General features: G+C 35.5%; 6 protein-coding genes and 1 pseudogene across 7 annotated transcripts; 4 read left to right on the top strand and 3 right to left on the bottom strand.

The window, feature by feature from the left end:
* Positions 1–2,361: 2,361 nt before the first annotated feature.
* Positions 2,362–5,312, top strand: LOC124829561 (uncharacterized). Its single transcript, XM_047303098.2, has 6 exons — positions 2,362–2,792; positions 3,187–3,386; positions 4,105–4,245; positions 4,332–4,412; positions 4,820–4,944; positions 5,079–5,312. The coding sequence occupies exons 1-6, from the start codon at positions 2,570–2,572 to the stop codon at positions 5,125–5,127; spliced, it is 819 nt and encodes a 272-aa protein (XP_047159054.1). The 5' UTR covers positions 2,362–2,569; the 3' UTR covers positions 5,128–5,312.
* Positions 5,313–6,241: 929 nt separating this feature from the next.
* On the bottom strand, positions 6,242–8,295 carry LAP5 (Chalcone and stilbene synthase family protein). Its single transcript, XM_047303091.2, has 2 exons — positions 7,778–8,295; positions 6,242–7,414 (listed from the first exon to the last, which is right to left on the bottom strand). Exons 1-2 carry the CDS (start codon positions 7,968–7,970, stop codon positions 6,408–6,410), a joined length of 1,200 nt encoding a protein of 399 aa, XP_047159047.1. The 5' UTR covers positions 7,971–8,295; the 3' UTR covers positions 6,242–6,407.
* Positions 8,296–8,553: 258 nt separating this feature from the next.
* Positions 8,554–9,709, top strand: LOC124829564 (uncharacterized protein At4g19900 pseudogene; annotated as a pseudogene).
* A 1,825-nt stretch (positions 9,710–11,534) lies between these two features.
* On the top strand, positions 11,535–13,210 carry LOC124829563 (putative aquaporin TIP1-2). Its single transcript, XM_047303101.2, has one exon. It carries the CDS (start codon positions 11,803–11,805, stop codon positions 12,613–12,615), a length of 813 nt encoding a protein of 270 aa, XP_047159057.2. The 5' UTR covers positions 11,535–11,802; the 3' UTR covers positions 12,616–13,210.
* Positions 13,211–13,490: 280 nt separating this feature from the next.
* Positions 13,491–14,871, top strand: LOC124829560 (aquaporin TIP1-2-like). The gene is made up of 2 exons (XM_047303097.2): positions 13,491–13,747; positions 13,837–14,871. The coding sequence occupies exons 1-2, from the start codon at positions 13,634–13,636 to the stop codon at positions 14,644–14,646; spliced, it is 924 nt and encodes a 307-aa protein (XP_047159053.2). The 5' UTR covers positions 13,491–13,633; the 3' UTR covers positions 14,647–14,871.
* Positions 14,872–14,934: 63 nt separating this feature from the next.
* Positions 14,935–18,233, bottom strand: LOC124829558 (uncharacterized). Of its 2 annotated transcripts, none has more exons than XM_088109248.1 (5): positions 17,778–18,233; positions 15,963–16,298; positions 15,601–15,819; positions 15,374–15,502; positions 14,935–15,239 (listed from the first exon to the last, which is right to left on the bottom strand). In XM_088109248.1, the coding sequence occupies exons 1-5, from the start codon at positions 18,036–18,038 to the stop codon at positions 15,018–15,020; spliced, it is 1,167 nt and encodes a 388-aa protein (XP_087965374.1). In that variant the 5' UTR covers positions 18,039–18,233; the 3' UTR covers positions 14,935–15,017. The 2 variants fall into 2 exon arrangements, with proteins under 2 accessions (XP_087965374.1, XP_047159048.1); XM_047303092.2 differs by having other exon boundaries at positions 16,002–16,298; positions 17,778–18,231.
* A 3,777-nt stretch (positions 18,234–22,010) lies between these two features.
* Positions 22,011–25,298, bottom strand: ROPGEF1 (rho guanyl-nucleotide exchange factor 1). The gene is made up of 5 exons (XM_047303084.2): positions 24,798–25,298; positions 24,569–24,685; positions 23,800–24,320; positions 23,149–23,505; positions 22,011–22,668 (listed from the first exon to the last, which is right to left on the bottom strand). Exons 1-5 carry the CDS (start codon positions 25,063–25,065, stop codon positions 22,231–22,233), a joined length of 1,701 nt encoding a protein of 566 aa, XP_047159040.1. The 5' UTR covers positions 25,066–25,298; the 3' UTR covers positions 22,011–22,230.
* Between the last annotated feature and the right edge of the window lie 486 nt (positions 25,299–25,784).

Here is a 25,784-nt window from a genome sequence, read left to right on the forward strand (position 1 = left end):
TCTCACAAACAATTCCGTTTGAAACGAAAGAGTAGCTCTTTATATCAGATTCAGTTCAACCAAATAGATCAAATCTGATTTCTGTATGTTCATATGTCTCTTAAGATTTTTGCTTTCGTTCCTGTAACTTTTTTCAAACCATTCTGGTAAGAAAAAAGTTATTTTTTCATCTCCAATTTTTTCATTTTCGATCATTTCCAATTAATTGTCTAATTGTCTGTAACGATATAGTAACATACTTTTAAATTTATTTGAAACATAATATAAAAAAAAAATAATCATAAAAAAATATTTCGTGTATTTTTTCAAAAAAAAAAATAAAACGTAAAAAAATAAAATCGAATGTAAAAAGTTTAGGTGTTAAAATATTGTTTTTTGTCTAAATATTTAGAAAACATTAATAACAGACAATTTTTTCTTCTCTAACGAAATTTAATTGGTTATTTAAATTAATAAATGTTATTGCTTCTGATAATTGGTTTTTTTAAATATTGTTGCTTTTGATTTTTTAGAATATTTTGAATTGTGCATGTACGGTAAAGATTAGATATATAAATAATTGTATACAATATTAAATACGATGTTAGTTGGTTGACTTTAGATAATAAAATTCTTTAGCTTTTAATTCATGAGATCTACCACATGTGAAAGTGTGTCGTGGCTTTTTCTTCCTGTACCCGTATAATTTCAAAGTGCACCTATATAATTTTTAGAATAATCATAAGAGATTTCAGATTATCTATTTTAAAAATTATTTTTGAAATATGAATTTCAGAACAGGATTTCTAGAACAATATATATATATAATACATTTAGGAACAAATTTTCTAAAATACACCAAATATATGTTAAAATAGGTTTTTCAGAATAAATTCCAGAATATAAATGATAACTTTTAAAATATAAATGCATTGTTTAATAAAATTTATTTATTATCCTTCTAGAATCGACAAATAACAATTATTACGGAAACTGCTTTTGATAAGCTTAATTATTGTTTTATCATTTAATAATGATTTATTTATTTGTTGGTCTTTTTAATTCACACGTGTCACATAGATGAGACACAAAAATCTTCCATTTTTCCACTTAATTTATGTCATAAACAAACTAAAGAAACATAATGTGCATTAAAGGCTTAAAATCTTCTTTATGTTAGATACATCATAATCAATAATAGAAACTAATTCAAGTAATGACCCATGTTCATCAATCAATTGATATACTTTTATGTGTCACAAACTATACTTTTTATAATTTGAATTGGTTCAACATAATATTTTTATTACCTGTTTACATTATTTAAAAACGATTATGCATGCTATTATAAAAAAAATTAGTAATAAAAAATATATTATAATTGAACTAAAAATGTTATAAGTGAAATATAATATTCAACATTAATTCTTAATAATAATACCATAAGTAGAACATGTTCTTGTAAAACCTTTGAAAAGGTTAACTATAATAAGTTGTGCTAATATGTTTTTTGATATTTGTTGATAAGTTACTTTTAAATTTCTTTTCAAGAGTTGTGACATTAACTCAACTTAAATCGTCATTTTCAATAAAAAATTTAAGTTGTCTATGTTTGGAGTGATGGATTATTTTTAACATAAAGTTTGAATGAATTTAATCCAACTTAAGTTCGATTAATATAATTAGTTATTATTATCTTTTTGTTATATTATTATTATATTATCATCTTATTATCATATATCCAATGTTAGCTGAGTTAATGAATGAATTGAATTTTATATATTTATACGATCCATTCTGTCATCTGTCTTTAAAAGTAAAAACACTTTTACTTCATAACATAAAGTTTGGATAACCTTTTTCCTGACCCAAATTTAATTAATATAATTAATTATTTATCATCTTTCTATTATATTATTATTATATCATTATCTTATTATCGCATATCAAATATTAACCGAATTAATGACTAACTTTATACACTAATAATATGTATACTTTATTTACTTATTTAAACATAAAAACTTATTTCCCATATAGTAATAATTAAAAACAGTTTACAAATATGTAAGAACAAAAATATCATCATCTCATTATCATATATCAAATATTAATCAAATTAATGCCTAAATTGAACTTTATACACTAAGAGTATGTATACTTTTTTACTTATTGAAGCATAAAAAGTCATTTCCTATATACTAATAATTAAAAACAGTTTACAAATATCTAAGAACAAAAATAGTTTAAAAAAAATGATTAAAAGATAATTTTGAGACAATTATTCGGATTTATTATAGATGATATATTTTGTATATAATCAATATTTTATCTTATTTATTTTTAAAATATTATATCCTTAGGGTTTAGGGCACTTGTTGGTGGGTGTTTCTTATGAAATTGTTTTGAGTGGAAACTTTTGGAGAGAGAAAAGAAAACAAAGAGAAAGAAATATCGATCGATTTGTTTTGTCTGAGTCTCCGTTGTGGCATTGGGCTATTGTTTACTCTGTTTGTTTCAATCCAACGTTGGTTGTAGTTTAGGCGTGCGTGCGTGTGTTGGGTGTCCAAAAAGTTGAATCAGCGACCCCATGAGACCTCAGAGAACGTCGATCTACGCCGTCACGTCATGGGTGAGGCGACAACCCCCAAAGGTAAAGGCTTTTCTCGCCGTCGTTTCCGGCATGGCGGCTCTCGTCCTCCTCCGCTTCATCGTCCACGATCACGACAATCTCTTTGTTGCTGCTGAGGCTGTCCACTCTCTGGGAATTTCCGTCCTCATCTATAAGCTCACGAAGGAGAAGACTTGTGCTGGTAACACTCAGTTATTTTTTTTTTCTCTTGATCTTTGAACTTGTATCTTCTATTTCAATTCGTTAATTGGATAGGGTAGGTTAAGAGTTCTCCTTTTAACTTATTTCAAATATCAAATGGAATGCTCAGAAAATAAAATTAGAAATGTCAATTTTTTGGGACCGGTTTCTTCTGATTTTAATTTAACCCATCTAGATTTCCTTTACCATTTTTTTGTAAGGATTGTTGTTTTCTTTTATGCTTTGCAATTTTCAATTTATTTTGACAATCCGGTCGGCATTGTTTGGTTGATTTGATTTGTGTGTGTATTTTGGCTTAATCAATTCTATGTGTTGTCTTTTGTTGTTGAACATGTTAGAGGTATATATTTCTAACGGTTATGAATTATGAACAGGGTTATCACTCAAATCCCAGGAATTAACAGCTATATTTTTAGCTGTTAGGCTTTACTGCAGTTTTGTCATGGAATATGATATCCACACCATACTTGATTTGGCTACTTTCATAACAACACTGTGGGTTATATATATGATTCGTTTTAAGCTGAAGGCTAGTTACATGGAGGAGAAGGATAACTTTGCAATATACTATGTGGTAAGCTCCAATGCCTCCACTACCTATTGTTTCATCGTAAGATTAGAAGCTCACCACCGTCTATTATGTCCTTTCAAAAGATAGTGACATTTTATTAGTTCTTGTAGGTGAAGCATTTTTTTCTTTTTCTTTCTGCTGGAATTGGGAACTTGACCATATTATTAGTGTTAGAGTTTCATACAGTGTCTTAAGATGCTAGCCATTTCATAATCACAATTTATTAAGATATTACCTGGGGGGTGGCAGTAGACATTGCTGGTACTGAAAATTATTCTTTCAGTATAATTATTTTCCAATCATTGAAATAGTTGTATTGACGATATGATACCAATGCAAACATCCTTCTGGATGAATAAGACGAGAAAGTCTGGATCTGTAAAGTCACATGGGAGAATTGTTTACCGTGACATGATGCATGTGAAGTGGACTTATTATCACTAATTTCTAATGGCAGTCACAAAGTAGGACTTACTACTTGCTCTTATTTTGACAGAGCGAAGTGCCATTGCATCAAATAAAACTGCTGGCCATATATTTAATGTGGCTTTCCTTTTACTCCCTCCTTCTTCCGTTCCTCCGCTTATGTGTCTACTTTGATAGATTGAGAGATTTAACAACCTATTCCTTTTCATATGTTTGTTATTTTGTCTTACATTGCTTGTAGCTTATAAGTTTACCAAGAGTCAGTTTGATGTTCTTTACTTTGAATTGAATGCAGGTGGTTCCCTGTGCTGTGTTAGCATTGCTTATTCATCCATCAACTTCTCATCATTTAATAAACAGGATTTCCTGGGCATTCTGCGTATATCTGGAAGCTGTTTCAGTCCTGCCCCAGCTGCGGGTCATGCAGAACACCAAGGTGTTATTTCTTAACTTAACAATCCATCTTCAACATTTTGTGTATGGTATCTGATTCTATCTTTCAATTTCATTTTACACTTTCAGATTGTTGAGCCATTCACAGCCCATTACGTATTTGCACTGGGTGTCGCAAGATTCTTGAGCTGTGCACATTGGGTTCTTCAGGTTTGATCATGATAACTTCAAAATTCATTTGTAAATTTGATGCTCAGTTGTTTTTTGACACATGCTGGTTATCAGAGTCCCTAGGACAGTATTTCTTTTTTGAATGTCTATCTTGTTGAAAGGTCTGAAATTTGAGCATTCCTTTATAAGTTTTAGTTCCTCTTTCATTTTAAGTTGTATTAACTAAGACATGTTTCCTCTACCAGAATTTTAACCAGGTCATGGGTTCTACCCGTTTCTAATTTTCCATTTGAATGGACGTGTTCTGAGTTTCTCAATTAAGTTTAAACCAATTTGATACTTAACAGTTACTTGATTGATGCTGTTATTGGTTTGTCTCTTTAGTGGTATATCTTACTGAATTTTCTAACTGTTGGTCTCCTACTAACTTACCGTTTCTTTCACAGGTATTAGATAGCCGTGGGCATTTGTTGGTAGCCTTGGGGTATGGTTTATGGCCATCAATGGTTCTTATCTCAGAAATTGTCCAGACCTTCATCCTGGCAGATTTCTGTTACTATTATGTCAAAAGGTTGGTTTAGTTTCTGATGTAATTCTTTGTCTCCCAGGCATTCTATAATGCTTTTTGCTCAGAGTTTTTCAGGATCACTCCAGCGCTTCTCTTGTATATTTCACCTCATGATTTTTATTTTTATTTAATTGCAGTGTTTTCGGGGGACAGCTTGTTCTACGTCTTCCCTCTGGAGTGGTGTGATTGAAGATATGCTTTGGTGTGAGCTGTCTGTCACACTATTTTTAACATAATCAGGCATTATGGTCGGTTACCCTTGTTAGAGTACATTTTGTGTTGGCTCACTTGTTCGGTTCTTTGGTGGAGTGTAAAGTTGGGGATGAAAGAAAACCAAGTATATTTATTTTAAGGTACTACGGTTATTTATAGTTGGAAGTGCTTTACACAGTCTATTTATAGTTGGAAGTGCTTTACACAAAGTCATTTATAGTTGGAAGTGCTTTACAAAAGGTCAAGGTACTACGGTATTTATCCTATGTGTGGTTCCACAATGCACCATAAAAATCAATTTTCGGAAATCGAGTCTACGAAAAGTTTAGTGCTTGAAAAAATATTTGTTTTTCGTTCACCAAATACAGAACCTGATACAGAGCATGGGTTTGCTTGGACTCTTGGAATTTGGATCTTCTTACATAAGCTTTCTACAAAATGTCTTACATCAAATGCGAGTTTTATGGTGTCATTGCACAGAACAAGTCCAAATTGTTGAGTGCATAGAATTCCTGAGGAATTCCTACCTATGAAAATTGTTGCTTTCAGTTTCTGAAACATAAAGGAAAGTAAAACAGAGCACAAAATATTTGTACGTAATGCTTTTGCTTGAATTGAGACTGCAAAAGTCATGGTCTGAATTCTATATAACGAAAAAGGTTGTGGCCATAATGACAGCTGAAGGCAATACGAGTGATTAAAATGGTTTAAACAGAAGTTTGACTTCGATGATAATAAACAGAAGAATGTCCTAAAGTCCATAACAGCTCTTCAACTGAAATTCTTCCTACAATATTTTAACCACACGCTTTTCTATGTAGAAGGGAAACCATCTGTGTAAACTAAACTAAATTAGCAGAAATTTGCCATTTTTCCGGAAGAAACACCTAATCTATTTCTCTAACGGCGTCTGTGAAAATTGAAAATTTGTTATTTTATTCTGTATTAGTTTTCTAGTTGAATGCATCATAAAGATTGAAATTCCAATCCCGCTTCAACCCGAAGTTTCACTAGTAATTCTCAGCAAATTATCTTATTTCTTTCCTTTTCTGAAAATTGACCCTTTGCTTATTGTGTGGCATTCCAATATTTTCAATCTCTTGGAGTTATACAAAGTAAAGGTGTTCTGATAAATATGTGATTCATTATTAAAGTCTTCCACTTTAATACGTTAAAGTGTTGGATTTTCTTTGATTGACTCATGTCTCACACAAGTACCTGTGATAATTATATCAGTAAGCATTACGTAGCACTTATGTGACATTTAAAGCACTCAAGTTCCTGGCAAGAATTCCCTCGAATGTAATTCCAGGTCCAAATGCAAGAATCAAACCCCATTCATGATCTCCTCTGCCATCTTTTCTAGTCTTGAGACCCTCCTCTATCATATACTCCAGCACATACACAATGGTATTACTGCTAGCATTGCCATAGTCCATGAGAGCCCTTCTACTTGCACTTAGCTTCTCTGGAAACAAATTAAGTCTTTTCTCAATGCGATTTAAGATGGCTGGTCCCCCTGGATGGACAGCCCAGAATAGCTTGTTGTACTCCTTATTCTGGAACCCAACAACACTCATTAATCTGTCACAGAATCCTTCAACAGAGTCTTCAATTATCTGAGGAAGTTCCCTTGCTAGCTTGAAGCTTATCCCCTCTTCTGTCAGCCTCCCATCAATTTTCTTCTCAGTATGTGGCAAAAACTCCTGAACTGCAGTGTGAAGCTCAAAGAGAGGCTTCTCATACTCCAATATTGGGTCTGAGCCAATTATCATGGCAGCAGCACCATCCCCAAAGAGTGCCACCCCCACAAGATCATAGGGTCTATCTGCACTTGGTGGCTTGAACCCTATAATTGTAGTTTCTGAGGTAGCAAGCAGCACCCTACTTCCAGGGTTGTTCTCAGCTATGTCTTTTGCAACACGCAGGCCAGCCACACCTCCTGAACAACCAGCGAAATAGAGCATGATTCGTTGAGTATCAGGGCTCAGTCCTAATCCTTTCGCCAGGTAAAGGTCACCACCAGGTAGTCTTGCTTCACTTGATGAAACATAAACCAAGTGTGTTATGTCTGATAATGGTCCACCCCAGTTCTTCATGCAAGCTTCTGAAGCCTCAATGGCCATTTCTGTCACTGCCTCGTTACATATCTCTAGCCGCTGCTTCACTGTAGGGATCCCTTCAGAAACGAGTTCTGGATACTTCATCAGTATTTCCTCCGACATAACCACGTACCTTGTTTTCACTGTAGTTGTTTTGCCTGTTCATACCATATTAAGCCAAAGTCAGTGTCCCATTCACCTTCCTCGAGGTTTGTCTCCTTAAAATCATTTTGGTAATTTTGCATACCAACTTTCAAGCTAGAGCAACATCAGGGTTGCGTATAAACATACATTTGTAACTTCTGATCTAAACATGCATAACATATTTGGCCTAAGCCATTGTTTGCTGTATCCAAACATGATCTGCAAACTATAATCTAAACTTACGCGAGAATCAACTGTTTGAAGGGTAACAGATGGTGGAAATAAAGAATGAACAAATCACCTGAGATGATCAATCACAATATCCCTATATATACATAAAAAAGGGTAAATTTTTGAAAGGCTGTGTGTGTACTTACAAAGTCTAGTGAGCTTCTGCTTAAGCTCGGGATTGTCACAGTTTGTGCTCCTGAAATATCCATCAACTAAAAACTCTTGCATGACAAGCTGAGGAGGGAAAGCCTTGCCAAGAGCTAATATGGTAGCCTTTCCGGGGTTGATCCCTTGCTTTGTAACATTTGTAACATCTTTCCAAATACCTTCTTCTCCCATATTTCTTCTTAGGTAGTGATATATATCAGATGCATGTAATTTCCTCTACCTAGGGAAAGCAGAAGCAGTATATATAATCTTCCAAGCATGTCTATGATGGCGTGACAAGTTTGTAACGGGTGAGACATGATGCACACAACTTTTGTCATATGTATAAAATGTGGATTAGTTAGGAGGCAAGTCGATCATGGAGATCATATTGTATGGGAAGATGTTGAGGTTTTGTTTCTCAGTTGAAGTTAGATCAACCACACAAATTGCAGCAACCACGAACCATCTTAAGGTACTTCAACTATCGTGATTAAGGTGGTCAACACTTGATAAGAAAATCCCAGCAACAATATTGCATTATATAATATATTATATATATATATATATATATATATATATATATATATATATATTACGTGTATAGCTCTTTCATTTTCTTTATTGTACTAAATATTAATTATATATCGTACTTCGTGTAACTTGTATAATCCGTGTTGGAGTATTTAAATTTCAATAAACATGTCTTAATAATAGCACAATCACATTTCCAAGGAATGTGCATTTCATGTTGCTCTAATCCTGATTTTAATTCAAATTGACGCGATGTGAATTCGAAGTATTAGAGAAATATTGTAATTTATACAAGGAAAATTTTACCAGATTTAATAATATAAGGAAAATAAGTTTTTTTTTTTTTATATATAGGGAAAAGATGTTGGTAACCACCAATTAATGGCCCACCAAATTGGGCCCACTTGAAACATCGTTCTTGCATTTCCGTTGAAAACAACTTGAGAAAATGCTGAGAAATCTCCGATCCCGGCGTCGTCCCCGTCACGGCGTGTTCCTGTGCGTCGTCGTTTTGGGACTCCTTCTGTTGGTGATCGTCTGCACCTCCATCCTCGTTCGCCGCGCTACGGTCCCCCACCCTTCCCACCATGTCAATTTCGACTCCCTCCTCTCCGACTCCGTCAACGACGATTTCATCGCCGGCGAGGACACCATCGACGCTCTCGACGTGGTGGATGAAGAGCCGGAGGACGCCATAGACGCCGAGGCCGACGACGACGAGCCTCTGGATCGGAACTCCGGCGTGTCTGGGTACTTCTTCAATCACGTGGAGGGCGTGATCCGTCGGGCCATCAGCAAGAGCTCCTTCATGGAAGACGACGACGATGGGCCCTTTATGGACCCGGATGATGGCGGGAAGACCGTGTTTGGGTCCGATGACGTGGCGGTGGAGGAGAAGGTGCGGTCAAAGGTGTTGCAGGTGAAGGGCGTTGAGGATGCCCTTTTGTTGAAGGGCACGGGAAGAAGGATTTCACCGTTAAGAGAAGGTTGGGGCGATTGGTTCGATAAAAAAAGTGAATTTTTGAGGAAGGAAAAGATGCTAAGGTCGAGTGTGGAGGGATTGAATCCTCTGCGTCACCCCATTATCCAAGACCCTGATGCTGTTGGTGTCACCGGGATCACCAAGGCTGATAAACTTATCAGGAATTTCATCTTTCATGACGTTAATACCAGGAAAATCACTCACCATCACCAATCCAATTTCTAACTTTGATTTCTCTTCTAATCAATTTTCCTCTCAAATTATGTACAGCTTCTAATCAATCACTCAACCAGCTTGTCTTATTGCATGCTTCAAAACATTCTTTTGTAAATTTAACACTATTCAATGTATTTATTATCTATCTGTTGAAGATCGATCCTTTGGGTTCACAGGTTCTCATTGAATCAACTCAAAATTCAAATTTTCAAATACCATAAAAAATGCTTGTTCTAGTCTGATAAAAAGAAAATGAGGCTGCAAATTTGGCTATCAGATTTTTGTTTTTGAACTTCAATTTAGCTTAATTCGTTGTTGCATCTGCCTAAAAAGTCCAGAAGCAATCATATAGTGTATGCCTTTGTCATCCTTTTTGGTAACAGTCTTCTCATTTTCCAGAACATAAGAAAGAAAAATATAAATCAGAATAGTATTTGTTTATTTAATGGTGTTCTGCTTCAGTTGTATTGTTGTTTGATAAACCATATATCACATTTAATCAGAAAAGAAAGTTGGATAAGCATTTCGTTGCCAAGTAATGTACAAAAATCATGCATAATAGCTCGGTGATTGCAGAGGATAATTGACCCTGTCAAGACCTATCTTTTTCAGTATATACCTAAAATATGCCCTCTAAATACAATGCATCAGCTTTGATCATAACTTCGTAAGAAAAACACAAACAAAAAAGCAGGAATAGCTACAAGAATAGTACTAATGTTTTCTTATAATATCCATTTTAAATAGAGTCTTGATATTATGGTAATGTTGTTCTACACGTACTAGTCAACTTTTGAATAGTTAAATTGCTGGAATTTCCATAAAAAGGTCCAAAAATTAGCTTTGTTCACAGCGAAGAAGTTGTGGAGAACTAGAAAGAAGTGAGCTCAAACCTATCCATGTCATAGACATTTACGCAGACAGATTATTCCATCAAACCATAAGGTGGCTAATATGCTTTGTAAAAGTAGTTTCTATAAATAGAATCCAGCCATCCCTTTCTTCTTGAAACACTGGAAACATGGACTTAGCTAATTCCCATGTAGTAGTTGTTGAACAACTTTCGAGATCTGATCATACTAACAAACCAGTCAGTTCCTTGTTAAAGAAATCAGTAAGGCGAAAGTGTTTTGCTTTTACTGGGGCACATGAGATTTTCCGACCAGAGGTAGAATTAATTAACGCAAATTTTATGTTCTTCTTATCATATCCTCTTATATCTTTGTTACTTATTTAAAGTTTAATTATGTATTTCGGTTTGTAGGATTTTAAGTTTTCTAGTATGAAGTGTCTCTTTAGTATTAACTTAATCACAATTTAGTTCTTCATATATTCTTATCACGTTTAATCTGTTCGGATGCTACATGCAGAGAACACACTCCGACGTTCAAATCAGGATTTGTTTGAATAATTTTATAATAAATATGTAGTAAAAGTTACTAACTCTACCTGAATATCAAACAGATTTACGTGATAGATTTTTTATTAGGATTGATAACCTAAATACGACCTATGTATCCATAACTTGATTTAAGATTAATCTAATTATTTTTAATAACTAATTTTGTTAATATTCTAATTGATAATTTTTTTTAGTTAATGACTGACCGGACAATCGTAAATTACATTATCTAATATCTATATCTTGATTACATTTTAACAAATAATGTTTTATATTTATAATTGTTGAAGTTGACAATTTCATCATAATCTTCCACCATACTATCATATGATTAACATTCCATTATAATCATGATTAAAAGACGCGTTGTATTCTACACTAGTGAGTAGAAGTTAATCCAATCTTAATAAGTTGTGTGTTTCTCTCTTGTAGAAAATTATAGAACGTTGTCTTGTCCTATCGTGTCTTTCCGTGAAGTGCTATGCGTGATAGCATATTCCCATGCATAGTCTATGACTCATACGTTAATATATAATATCAGTTTAAGAGGCACACAGAAGAAAAGAATTAAACAAAATCACAAAATATGATAACATTTTACTCATTTATGATGCTGATTTATCTATTATGAAATACAGTTACCTTACTAAATTTTGCTGTTGCTTATAATGATACACGTTTGAGAGTTGTTACCAGTTGAATAAATGGTTCTTACAGCTGAAGCATAATGCTGTCCAACATTTAGCCAGTATGATAAGACAGTAAATTACTTTGAAAATGAGTTTATAAATTGTATAGTTGATTATTACATGGACACACAGTAACAACATAGGTGAATCAGAAAGTAATTTGTTGTTAACAAGAATAAAAACTTAGTTTCCTTGTTTCAGATGTGGAAAGCGGCTTTAACAGAATTAACGGCAACTGCATCTCTGATGTTCACCTTGACCACTTCCATTGTTGCATGCTTGGACTCACATGAGACTGATCCTAAGCTTCTTGTTCCATTTGCAGTTTTCATCATAGCCTTTTTGTTCCTAGTTGTGACAGTTCCTCTCTCTGGGGGCCACATGAGTCCCGTTTTCACATTCATTGGTGCTTTGAAGGGTGTTGTCACTCTCACCCGTGCTCTCATTTACGTCTTAGCACAAATCATTGGCTCGATAATCGGTTTCTTTATACTAAAGTGCGTCATAGACCCTAAATTAGCCTACACATATTCCTTGGGAGGTTGTGCCATTGATGGGCAAGGAGTGAGTTTTGGGGTTAAGCCACAGAATGCTTTGCTAGTGGAATTCACATGCACATTTGTGGTACTCTTTGTGGGAGTCACATTGGCATTTGACAAGAAAAGGTCTAGGGAGTTGGGCTTGCCAATGGTGTGTTTGGTGGTGGCAGGATCCATGGCATTGGCAGTGTTTGTGTCCCTAACTGTAACTGGGCGGGCCGGTTATGCTGGTGTGGGCCTCAACCCAGCAAGATGCTTAGGCCCGGCATTGCTTCATGGAGGACCACTCTGGCATGGCCACTGGGTTTTCTGGCTTGGGCCTTTCTTGGCATGCATGGTGTATTATATTGTGTCTATGAACCTTCCAAAGGTGGATTTGATTTGGCTTGAGGGAGAACATGATGTTTATGATAATACTTCTTTCTCAAAGGATCTGCCAGAACAATGCAATGCAGGGTTCCAACTCCAAGTCTGAAACAAAATATGCAGTATCATGTATAGTTTTGATGCAAGTCTCTGTGTAGAATTGTGGCTGGTCAATTTGGTTTGACACTACCAACATTCAAACCATAACAAAAACTTTTAAGGTAGTTGTTGGGTCTATTAGAAGAAAAAGTTCACTAGATAAATAAAAACATCAAAAATATAACTAAAGAAATAAAACATCAAAAATATGAATCCAATCCAATCATATAAGAAATTGCAAAAAAACTTGATCTTTACACAGTGTTTTACTTTCTTATACGCCCACTTTTCTAAGATAAATATTTAGTTAAGAATACTTCTTGAGAGTATTTTCGGTGTTTTTCTTAATCCTTTACTTTGAATGTGAAAAGTTTCCAACTTCTTATATGAGAGAATGTGACAAGGTTCTTCAAAATATTAAAACTCTCCACAGATACGAGTAAAAAGCTTATGGCGTTATGGAATAAACCTTTTGATCCAAGTAAAAGTTAAAAACACAGAGTCCCGGTGACAGAGGTGTTTCGTTCGCAGAATCAAAGAATAGTTTGACAATGTTAGTGGTACAGCTATTGCGTGTCCTTATTTATAACTGCAACCATTGAATTTCAATCCGTATTCTGGCTCAAACAATGAAAGAAAATCTTTATTTGGAAATATTCATTTATAGATAATTGGGTTCTTCATTGCTTCTGGTAACTTTTGTGCCCATTTCTTAAAATACTTATTCCACTCAAAATGACTTATTCGGCTCCTTTATCTTTTCATCCACACACACCGCATTTATACCTCCCCTCATCGTTTTCATTTGTTCCAGTTTTCATCTCCCACCCACACTATGTGCTCTTCTTTCTCTCACGATAATCTAAAATGAAGAAAAATAAAAAATAAAAATCGGTGGAAGTTAATTCTAATATTTGGTGAAAGATGCCATGAAAGCGATTCCACAATGATTGCGTTTGGCAGACTCACAATGTTAAATAGAAGGCAGATATCACATAACAGATCCACCAAATTCCCAGGTGGTTGAAATGAACGACCAACTTTCAATGGCCGTTCATGGCGGTGACACAAAGTTTCACGACAAGTTTTCAGAGTCCAAATTTCTTACCTTTATCGGTGCCCATGAAATTTTCACAGTGGAGGTTTTTGAATCTAGTTATAATTTTTATGTACTTTTCAGTAATATATATATACTGAGCGGCAATAACATGTTTTGAATTCCTTTTCTCAGACGTGGAAAGCAGCTTTGGTAGAGTTAATTGCAACTGGTGCACTGATGTTCACCCTAACGAGTTGCACTGTTGCATGTTTGGAATCACACGAGTCCAATCCCAAGCTTCTTATTCCCTTTGCAGTGTTCATCATAGTGTTCTTGTTTTTAATTGTGATAGTTCCTCTATCCGGGGGTCATATGAACCCTATTTTCACATTCGTTGCGGCTCTAAAGGGTATTGTCACCCTTTCTCGTGCTCTCCTTTACGTCCTGGCACAGTGCATTGGCTCAATAATTGGATTCTTTGTACTCAAGAGTGTGATGGAGCCAAAATTAGCACACACTTATTCTTTGGGAGGTTGTGCGATTGGTGACAAAGGACAAGGTTCTTCCATAAACCCGCAGGATGTTTTGTTGTTGGAATTCTCTTGCACACTTCTGGTACTCTTTGTCGGTATCACGCTGGCATTTGATAAGAAAAGGAGCAAGGAATTGGGCTTTCCAATGGTGTGTTTCGTGGTAGCAGCATCCCTCGCACTCGCAGTTTTTCTGTCGTTAACTGTAACAAGGAGGCCTGGTTATGCAGGTGCGGGCCTCAACCCGGCAAGATGTTTGGGCTCGGCGTTACTTCACGGAGGCTCACTATGGAATGGGCATTGGATTTTCTGGGTCGGGCCTTTCTTGGCCTGCATAATCTATTACAGTGTCTCCATTAGCCTACCAAAGAAGGGTTTGAATTGGGTGGATGGAGAATACGATATCTTCAACTTGGCTATGGGTTTTTGTGGAACCATCCCTAACAATTCCGTTTTAAACGATCTTCCATGACTCTCACCAATAAAGGAAAGATACAACAAATTTGTGTTAGCTTTTATGTGAAAAACTTGTTCACTTGCTACTTGTTTTGATACTATATATCAACTAGACAATACAATACAACTTATAGAACTCACATTTGCCTTTATAACAAATGTTTCATTCGCAATGTTTGATAATGTATGCATTATTATATATAGTAAAATAATCTTACTTGAGAGTAATCAGATTTCGTTCTCCATGGTTTGTATATTTTTCAGATTCACAAATAGCTCCACAGAAAAACACAAGTTATGGGAGTAATGATAATTTACATATGAATAAAATTTTATTATATATTTGATGGTTCATTTAGCCGTGATATGTTAAACACGTACGTACAGCTAGGGTGCAGTTTCACTAGAGGATGGCTGAAGAAGTGTAGAAGATGAGTCTAGAGGCTCGTGCACTACTGAATTTGAAGAAACCGATATGGGACTTCCCTCCAACTGCAACATAATGCTCCCCAGTATTTCAGTTAAAACTTTCTTGAACTCCTCTTCTTTCACCATCTTCGCTTCATCTGCATTCACCATCTTAAACACTTCATCAATAACCTTATCCATCTGCACAACCAAACACCTCAATGTTCATCACTGTGTCTATATATCCATAAGCAAATACCATAATATTAACTAGATATGATTAATGGTAGTATAATTTGGCAGTGTGTTGACACCATATATATATATATATATACCTCTTCAATGGCACCAAGGGGAGGTAAACCAGCAGATGGAGCCAGCGCGTCCAGTGCCACTCGTAGATACTCTTTTGACATCTTTCCATTTCGATCTTTAGGCAAAGTCTCTAAAGCTGAGTTCAAAGTCTGCAACACATGATATATGGGTGTGTTCCATATAAGGAGGTTGAAGAAAAGAAGAGAGAAAATGGAAGATATTACAAGCAATCACACAAAAATTTGACCTTGTCTAATTCAAACTTGTTGGATAGTAGTCTCTTAACACCACTTCCATCAAAGATGTTCTCACTGTGAGCAACTATGACTGGTTGCTCCTTAAGACGATTCGCCACAGCCAATGCCACTACCTTAAATTCCTCCAAAAATGTCTCCTGAGAAACAGGCTTGTCCAAACCAGATCTATCTAGAGATAGCAGTGCCGGTTCTACAATGTTGCTTAAAACCTAAACCAGCAAAAAATATGATAAGCCAAGAGAGGAAGGAAATGAAACAAGTTTGAGATATATCTGAAAGGAGCCTCTAAGCATCAAATGAGAAACTGTTCTGATCGTGTTTAAGGTAAAAAAAAAAAAAAAAAACATGTTACATTTGTAAAGAAAGTCAACGACATGTGTAAATGGGCTACCCAAGAATCTGCTGTAGGAGGAATTCCTTGTTCCACAGTGAGCTTGCCAAGAGCTTCAATTATATGGTCATGCAGTGATCTGTCAGGGGATTCAATATGAGAGAATATAAACGCCATTTCTGCTTCATAAGCCGAACCATTAACAAATTCCAGAAGATCTTCTCCATCAATGCGAAGTATCACAATTGGGTCACGCTTCAGTCCAGCAGCCATACCCAAGAGAATATCAGAGAGAACCTCTTTGAACTCAGTTTTGCTCACTTTTTCCTGCTTCCCATGAGTGAATTCATTCAACACCTACAGAACAAGTCATTCTCCATGTCAATTCTTGCTTCTTGATTGGTTCAAACATATTGGACAATCAAAGTCATGTCACACAGATATAATTAATCTTTTAAAGGAAATGATAAAGAGAAAACTAATCCATTTAATCCTCATCACGTCACGTTATTTTAGAACCAAATGCTACTTTTTTTTTTTTTTTGTCTTCTTGTGACTTTATAAATTTATTGATTGGCCTAATTTAGTAGGTAGGTGAGAACGCTTTAACCCAAAGAAAACCTTTGGCTGTCCCCACGAAAACAGTGGCTTCTGTTTCTGGATGCAGCTATTGTGATTTATCATTGACTATAGAATAACAGCAGTTTGACTTTTTGCACTACAAAGTCTAACTCAAAACTTTCTACCACTATTATTTATTAGCAGTCTTAAATTCAAGTATATTTTAAGTTTAATTACATATTATTTAAAGCTGAAATGTCAAAATGCCAGCTTATGTCTATTTTCTACCACATTCCTCGTTAGATTCCTCCTTACACGGAGATAAGAAAATGACCACAAAAAGTTAAGTAGAGCAGAGAAATCAATTGCACAAAGTTTGCAATCAAAAGGCAACTAGTCCTACAGGACCGACCATTTTATCATATAGAAGGATAAGTCCAAATTGTCATAAACAGATTAGGATGCTTCTGGGACCAATCAGAATTCAAGATTTTGACAAAAAACTTGCTCCATAATTGCCCGAAAAGGATATGTATTCCAAGCAACATGTTATATTTTCCACAATAAAATAAACATCGCAGAAAACCTAATTGTAAAAATCAATTAAGGTCTGCCTCTCCATCAACGTCCGAAGCATTGAAAGCACATTAAAAATGTTGCAAATGCGCCAAAGACATTGGATAAAAACAAAGCTTAAAGCCTTAAACCACAAACGAACAGTATTTTAATATGGCTAAAACAACAGACATTGGAACCCAAACAAATCAGATGAAGATACAATGATATCACAAAGAGGATACATAAGTCAATTATATATTCCCCCTTGGACACCAATAATTATTCATTACAAACACCAACACATAAGGCAATTCAGGATACTACCGAAACTAAAGCCACGGAAAAAGTTTCAACCATATAACGCCACATTATTTCCTCAGCAACAGTTTTCTCAGCACCGAGAATGTTATTTTCTTAATCTACCAAAAACCGAGTTTTTGTTTTGGTCTGTTAAAAACTGAAATAGAAGTAATAACAAGGCGGTTTTAACAGAAGCAAAACTACAGTGACATAAATTTTAGGTTGAAGACGGCATCATGCTCACAGCATTAGCAAAACTCCAAGGCGGTTATAACAGACAGGAACATAAGCACGAAAGGAAGATATATAACAGTAACTAGGTTGTTTTTTTTTTTTTTTGACAGAAAAGTTAGAACACAGAACCTGGTAGAAGAAGAAATACTAGGTGGTTTGAGTAAGAAAAGGAGAAAGAGAAACCTCGGAATAGATGTGATCAGAATCAGGATTGGTGCCGTGAGGAGGAAGGCCGAGAGCAGCACCTATGTCAGCAACAGCAGGTTGGAGCTCTTTCACAGAGAGTTTGCCATCTCTGTCTGTGTCTAACTCGTGGAACTTATTGTCGACGAAGGTGGTGAAAACCTGGTCGTTTCCAACCAACTCCATAATATTGGAACCGTCTAGAACCTGTCCGTTTCCACCACTTTTCTTCCTGCTCAGCCTCCCACTATCTGTCTCCATTCTTTCTCCCTTCAACGCTTCTCCCTTTTCTTGTGACTCTTGTGACTTCCTCGCTGCTCTCGTGACTCCCACACCGCTAAAAGCAACTTCTCTTCAGATCACTCTTTTCCTTTTCTATCTTTCTCTCTTTCTCTCTATGCTCTTCCCTACTTCCTCTCTATCTCAACCATCTTCTATTTATTCACTCTTCTCACCTAAATTATTTTATTTTATATTTATCACTCTAACATCATAATATTTTTTTCAATATTAGAAATTGAATTAACTTGTGAACTAAAATTATACATTGAAATAATTAATTGGATAATTTTATTAATAAAATATATAATAATGATGAGATGATGATGTAGAATCATGCATATCTGTGTGAAATATGAAGATAGACACGTGTTTCTCTGTGTGAATATACACATGCCCTATACAAGGATTTCATGATTGGTCGGAGGGTGTTAATTTCTTTTTGTTTTTTTTTCTTATTTACTATTTTTAAAATTCGTTTTAATTATACTAATTATTCTGGATAAATTATCATTCAGATTATTAAACACGTGGTAACAATAGCATCTTTGTTAAAAAAATAATTTAAGCAATGATATTATTTGAACGTGTTACTATGGCTTCACAAACTACTTATTAGTCTTAGAGCTCACGGGCTACGGTCTTAACTATCGATCAAGCTTCTCAGCGGTTCATTTCGAAAACTGTTGAGCAGAATTAAGGTATAATAAATGTAATAACAATTATCATTAGACAATTAAAATTTGCATTAATGATTATTAAAAGGTAAATTAATTTATCAGATTCCTTTAACTTTATAAATAAAAGTTTAGATTTAAAGTAAAAGCACGATCAACTCATACTTCACTACACCTTTCTTACGTCCTATCAAAACACAAATATACAACTATGATATACCATTCATTAAACCATTACTAACTTGAGCGTCGGAGTGTCTTTTACAGATACTTCTCCCTCTAGTCCAAAGGGACAACCGAGGTTAAAAGCATTGTCGATCGAAACAAGTGACAACCAAATGGTAGACTAAAAATATACAAACAAAACACAAGATAAAGATTAGTGTCTCGATCTCACAAAATCCCTATGAATATTGAAATCCCCATTTGACTTGAGTGATTTGATAAAGTTGTGATGAGAAAAAAAAAAAAAAGAAGAAAGTGAAATTGGGTAATGATGAAATTTTGGAATGGGAGGAGGGTCACGTGGGGCGGTTGGGCTTCCTCAAGTGCCACCGAACCACTAATGTCCAAACATAATCTAACCATTGGAGGTAAGGTTTGGTGGCTTTGTAGTTATGGATTGTTCTCGTCTTATCAACCTTATTCTTTTCTTCTTCCAACTAAACTTCAAATGCACCATATGTCATATCTATATTTATGTGCAAGTATATTAATATATATTTGATCCTTCAAATTCAATTGAATTTACATGGCAAGATTCTAACATAAACTAATTTGAATACTTATTTTTGAGAAGATTCTTTTGCAAAAGATCTTATAAATCAAATAATAAAAAAGTTTATAATATGAATATGATAAGTGTGAATAATTATTAAATTAAACAATAGATAAGATCAACATGCACCATAATCTATATTTCAATTAAAATAATATTTATCTCAAATATATAAAAGATATAATAGTATTTATTATAATAACAAAATAATATATTATTATAATAAAATTAGACTAATTAAAATAAAGAAACTTAATTTATTTTATTAGGTTGTACTCTCTAATATATCTATTAAATCAAATATATTTAATATTATTATTACTAATACTTAATATATATATATATATATATATATATATATATATATATATATATATATATATTGATAATGTAAAATTAACCATTCGTATTATTATATCATTTCCCTAATATATAAAGTGAATTGAACATGTAATTTACTAAACTAAAAGTACGATACAACTTTATACGAATTAAAAGACTATTACTTATATTTAACATGTGTCAATGTATATGTTATACTTAGCCCAACAAAGGATACTTGGTTAGGAATATGAGAAGAAACTAATAAAAAAAGGCAAAAGTGTGATATAAAATATCAAATAGAAGGCGCTATAAAAAGATGTTTCTATTGTAATTGTTGGACGGTGAGGTTGGTCAAAAGAAGCACTACATTTGGGGCTAGCTTAGCCTCCTATTCCATTACATATATATACATAGCTTCCTTTCAAAGTTTATTTATTAGGTGTTTCCTAAAATAAAAAGTGCAATAAATTGCATTAAACTCTTTTCTTATTATTTTTTCCCTAGTCCAAATACTATATTTGCTTTCTAAGTTTTACTATATATGAAGATGAAAGGAAGTGAATTTCCCATGATTTAATTCGTTTTTGTTTTTATCAATGTGTACATAAATGAAAGGAAAAATTATGTGAACCACGCTACTCAGTCTCGCACTTTGGAAAGAGATAAAGATTATGGAAGTGAGAATAAAGACATCCTAACACGAAACAAAGCTTAAAATATCTTTGTCTAGACATCTTAGAATTTGATTACTTGAAAACTTACTGATGTTATTAATGTAATGATACTGATAATCAATTATATATAATTTATCTTTAATTATATAAGCTTAAAAACATACTTAATATGTCTATATATAATTGATTTTATATATATATATATATATATATATATATATATATATATATATATATATATATATATATAGGTAAATAACAATAAATTTGACTTTGGATCCTAATTCTTTTTGTACACTTTATGACTTTCCACCACACATCTATACAAAGGGAACCCAAAGTGGTCCAAAAAAAGCTAAGATTTGAAAGGAGGAGATATTACATTATTACTTCACTTTCAGAGGACTACTAAGAGAGTCAGACAATTTGCTCTATCTGCTTCTTATACAAGCAGTAATTCATATCTAAAAATGGTATTTTGTAAGCATAAACTCTTCAAGAATCACGGGCCCAATAGTTGACTTTATAGATCAAATCCATGATAACATTCATATGTTTAGATAACCATTTCTGATCTCAATATGTAATTCAAATATGCTTTTCTTGTATTGTTTTCTTCAAGGACGGTCCTCCTGGACAATTAGTAATTAATCTCTGCTTAGAAACGTTAACTTTCATTCGTCAAACATTATGAGAAACCATATTAGGAGTCTTTAAGGTAAACTTAAATGTCAATGATTTAATCGGATTCTTTATTTGTTTAAATGTTTTGTCAGTTAGAGTTTAAGAGTCAAATTGAATTATTTATTTTTTTAAAAGTTGTCAGTTTTAGAGTTTAAGGATCAGTAGTTTAATGTAGTAGTTATTAGATAATTATAAAAAATAAATGTCTTAATGATAGAGTTTATAATTTTGGAGATGAAAATTAAGATGTAAGTCTATAATACTCATTGAATAAAAACTCAGTCATACAAACTAGTCTTAATGATAGAGTTATTAGCTAATCAGTATACATTAAACCCAGTCATACAAACTAGCATTCACGGGATGCAAAACCAAATACGGTTTACGTGAACAACAATATACTGGGAGAATAATACTCATTGAAGAAAAACATTTTACAATTTCATGTGTTAAGTATTAATTGTTTTTATATGTCCTCAAATCACATTTTTATTTTCTTATTAGTGTTTTTGTATATATAAAAACGAAAATTGTTTAATAAAACTATTTCAAAATACAAATATACGTGTTGTTATTCTTAATGTGTGCAATAATTTGGGGTAATTGAATATAGTACTTGTTAGTAGCTATTAATTTATATATTTGTTTTCAACTTAAAAGGGTATTTTGAGACAAGGCGATGTTTGGTGCTGTTTCGACCTGACTAAATTTTTATTTAATGTTATGGGAGGTGGGAGAGCAAGGGTACATACACATATGTATGATGCTGAATCTGGAATGGGTTATGCAGTCCTGAACACTACTTAGAATTTGGAAATTATAGAAGCCTACCACTAGAAATTTACTTGGGAGGAAACATTTTGAACTAATAATCCATTGGCATGATTTTTTAACATAAGCCTTCTCATACTGCCTAAGAATATACAAAAATTAGACCCTCATGTACAGGGAGCAGGACCGAGGACATTAGCCAGATCCACATTAAGACAAGATAATTGATGACCACCTATGGATGCAAGTCATACTAATTGAAGAACTCAGTCTCTTTCTGGAGCATCACCGGAAGCTCTTCTTGCACTGAGGTTTCCGGCATATGACCAAACTCTCTCAAACTCAGATTTGGCCAACTTGTCTGTCTTCGAATCTGCACCCTCCTTAGGAGCATTTCTCTTCATATCATGTATCCTTGCAGGACTACACGGGCTCCCAGTAACAGGAGAGGAGGAACAAAACGTCGGTGTTGCAAATGGGGAGGCATATGGAGTGTGCTGAATTGAGAAGGGACTAGGAGAGAATCTCTTCTGGATGGGCATGCCACCAAAACCTCCCCTGCTGAACAATGAGAGAGAATCTGCAGCCGCACATCGCTTTATACTATCATCTACATAAAGGACATCATCAATCCTGGCCATAATGTTAAAGGCCAAGCTCTCCATCACTCGTGAATAACTTTCAAGAATAGACTGCCCGACATCCTGCAATGGAAAAAACAAATCCACACACACTTAGGTTTCATACCAAGCCACCCTTCTCCCAACACAAACACAATCCTCAGTAATTGTGCATTAATCATGAACCATCTGTAACACCAGAGTCCTTAACACAGGTCACTTGTACATATGGTTTCTATTCAATGTTGTCGGCGTTCATACACCATAAAATGCTACGATAAATCCTTAACATTATTCACTCACTAATTACTTCAGCATAGAAACCCTAATAGTTCTTTAGACCTTTGTCAGGACATGGAATGGTTGCTTAGATTTTTGAATGCCAACTGGCTCTGACAGTAGAAGTTCTCAATCAGATGCACATAAAAATATGCCAGGTGGCCAATGCGTTGACAAGAAACTTAGCTTTAACATATATTCCAGTCAGTGGCCACGCCATGTAGATGAACAGAATAAATTGTGAGTTCGATTCAAACTAATGATTAAGGGGGAAAAGTAGCATACCTTATTATATTGAATTTTGGCCATATCGAGTGCAGTCTGAGGGAGCCCTGGAAATCGGTGTTTCAAGCTTTCTAGAAGTGTCTCTGCCCGTTGTGCAAGAAAATGATTCTTGTTTTTTTCACTGTCAGCAACAAGTCCCTTCACCTTTCCACCCCAAGACCGTCTGGCTTTTGCTGAACTTAGATGTTTCTTATGGTCCTTCAGCCTCCATACATGTATGGCAGCCTCAATTCTATTAGCTATATCCAGAGTGTGATGCTCTGACGAAAGATCCAAACAATCAAGGAGACATTCAGGCGAGAACTGGTCTGCCGTTATGTATCGATAAATTATATCCCCCAGACAAGCCTTACCATTCTGCATTGTGGTTGCACAAGAGAACACAGGCATTTCAGTCTTCAGCAAGTTTAGCCTACTTTAAAGTAACAGGAGTATCAACTACGTATGAAGACATTACTGAACTCCTACCCTTTTTTTACTCGAACCATGATTTTAGCACTCAAAAACTATACATTTAAAAAAAAATCATAAGCTAGTGCAACTCACATTTGCATTGTTAGGACTGATGGCTACCAACTACTTGTAGCATGATACTCATCACGGTCATAACTAGACAGAAATTAGGAAGCAGCATAGGGCATGATTACTTACCTTGGGCAAGGACTCTACATATGCGCCGGGAATTTCCATTTCAGCAATCACAGAAGTATTAATTGCGACAGCAGCTTTTAGTATCTGATTAGTGCAATCCCTGCATTGCTGTAACCTTTTCCTATTTTCCTCGGACAAGCCATTTGGGGGTAACTTGGGAGAGGGAAGCCACCATTTCTCCTCCTGCCTAACCGATGGTCTACCGTAGGCATCACAATCCTTGGAATCAGCCAATATGATGCCCCGGTCAACATACCAAAATTGCGTGTCATGAAACCCGTCAAGCATACCGAGCAGCATCCCATCAAGCTTCTTCAGAGCCGGAAGATTGATGTACAAATCCGAGCGAGGACGCGTCGCCATCACCTCGTAGGTTCCACCCCCAGGAAACTGCTGCACAGATGGCACCAGCTCCACGATGGAATCACTAACACACAGCAGCCACTCCATTTCCCTACGCCACATTGCCTTCTTCTGCGGTGCCAGCGGCTCCAACCTCCACAGTTCGCCAAACACAGTTGCTGCAATTACCATCAAAACACACATTTCACAAACCTTGAGTGTTCACTTTTAGGCTCCATTCCAAAAATATTATCCATAAGCACTGGGCACTTCGATTTCATATAAACTCCGGACAAACTACTTCCCAAGCTTAATTCATTAATTAATTTCAGCTTAATTCAATTCATTTAAAACATCTTACTACTTTCTTCTCAAAATTCATCCAAGGCATTAAACAAACCAATTAAGACAAGGCAGAGTAACTAACCAGAGAGATTAGTTATAGCATTGGAGATAGCAAGCGCAGTGCACACTCCCTTTCCACCACCAGACATGTCTTCTCCGAGAAGCAGCTTAGCGAACCGCTCCTTCATCATTTCCACTTCTGCAAAAAAAAAAAAAAAGAAAGAAATCGCTCTCAATAACCCACACTCTCGCTTTCCTTCACTCTCAATCAAAAGATAAAGTGACTCCCGAAGAAGGGAGAGGAGGATTACCCGACAGATCGAGGTCGCGCTTGTGATCCCAAACGACGACGTCCTTGCCGCCAATAACGGGAAGCATTACCTGCGGAGGCGGGAAGTTGAAGTGAGACGCGACGGGACGCGGCGAGAGGTTGGCCGAGCTGGAAGCTCCCTCGGCGTCGAAGCGGCGGGCGGAGAAGCTTCCGCAGCTCTCGGACTCGCTGACGTCAGCGCTGAGGCTGTAGCTGCCGCAGCGGTCGCTCTGCTGGTCGGAACCGTCTTCAGACGAAACGCTCCCCATGGTTCCCCGGAAATCTCACGCAGATCTCAGGCACATTGGTTTGGAAGAACAACAGTGCAGCGTGTTGGCAACAGTGAGGAAATGGTAAAGCGGAAAACAAAAGCGAAGAAGCAGTGGGGGACAGGGTGGGTTAACTCGCAACGTTCTCTTTCAACTTCACTGTACGAGAGACAGTGCAGTAGTGAGTGGTGGTGGTGGTAGTGATGATTTCATGGGGGGGCAAAAGCAAGAAAAAGAGACGCCGTTTGCAGGGGGTGTCTTTCCGTTACACCGCGGTTAAGTTAACCACCCGACAAGGTCCTTTTCCATGGGGCCCACCTCCCTACGTTATATTTCCATTCCACCATGTAAATCTTCATGACGTGGCGTTCTCTGGTTGGATCGAGTTGGAGCGAGAAACCGTTGATCTAAACCACGATGGAAACCGAAACCTTACCAAACGGCGGTTATCTACGCATCGGGATATGTGTGGGCAATGTTAATCTGTGCGCAATCTCATCTTCAATTCAACAACCATATCATGTCGCAATATTTTAACCTCTTGATGGTGGGTCCCGATGTAAAAAGGGTCCATGGTAAAAACATGGCATGGCGCAGACAATTCTGACATAGTGTGTAGCCAAAGTATTCCGGTTTTGATCACGTTAACTTTTGTTTGTTTGTTTTGTTACATTATTAAACATAGTTTTTTTTTGTGGGTGGTGCCACTGTTGTACAGT

The sequence above is a fragment of the Vigna umbellata genome, chromosome 3 (assembly GCF_029865625.1).
Source record: "Vigna umbellata cultivar VRB3 chromosome 3, Vumbellata_1.0, whole genome shotgun sequence".
Taxonomy (NCBI): Eukaryota; Viridiplantae; Streptophyta; class Magnoliopsida; order Fabales; family Fabaceae; genus Vigna; species Vigna umbellata.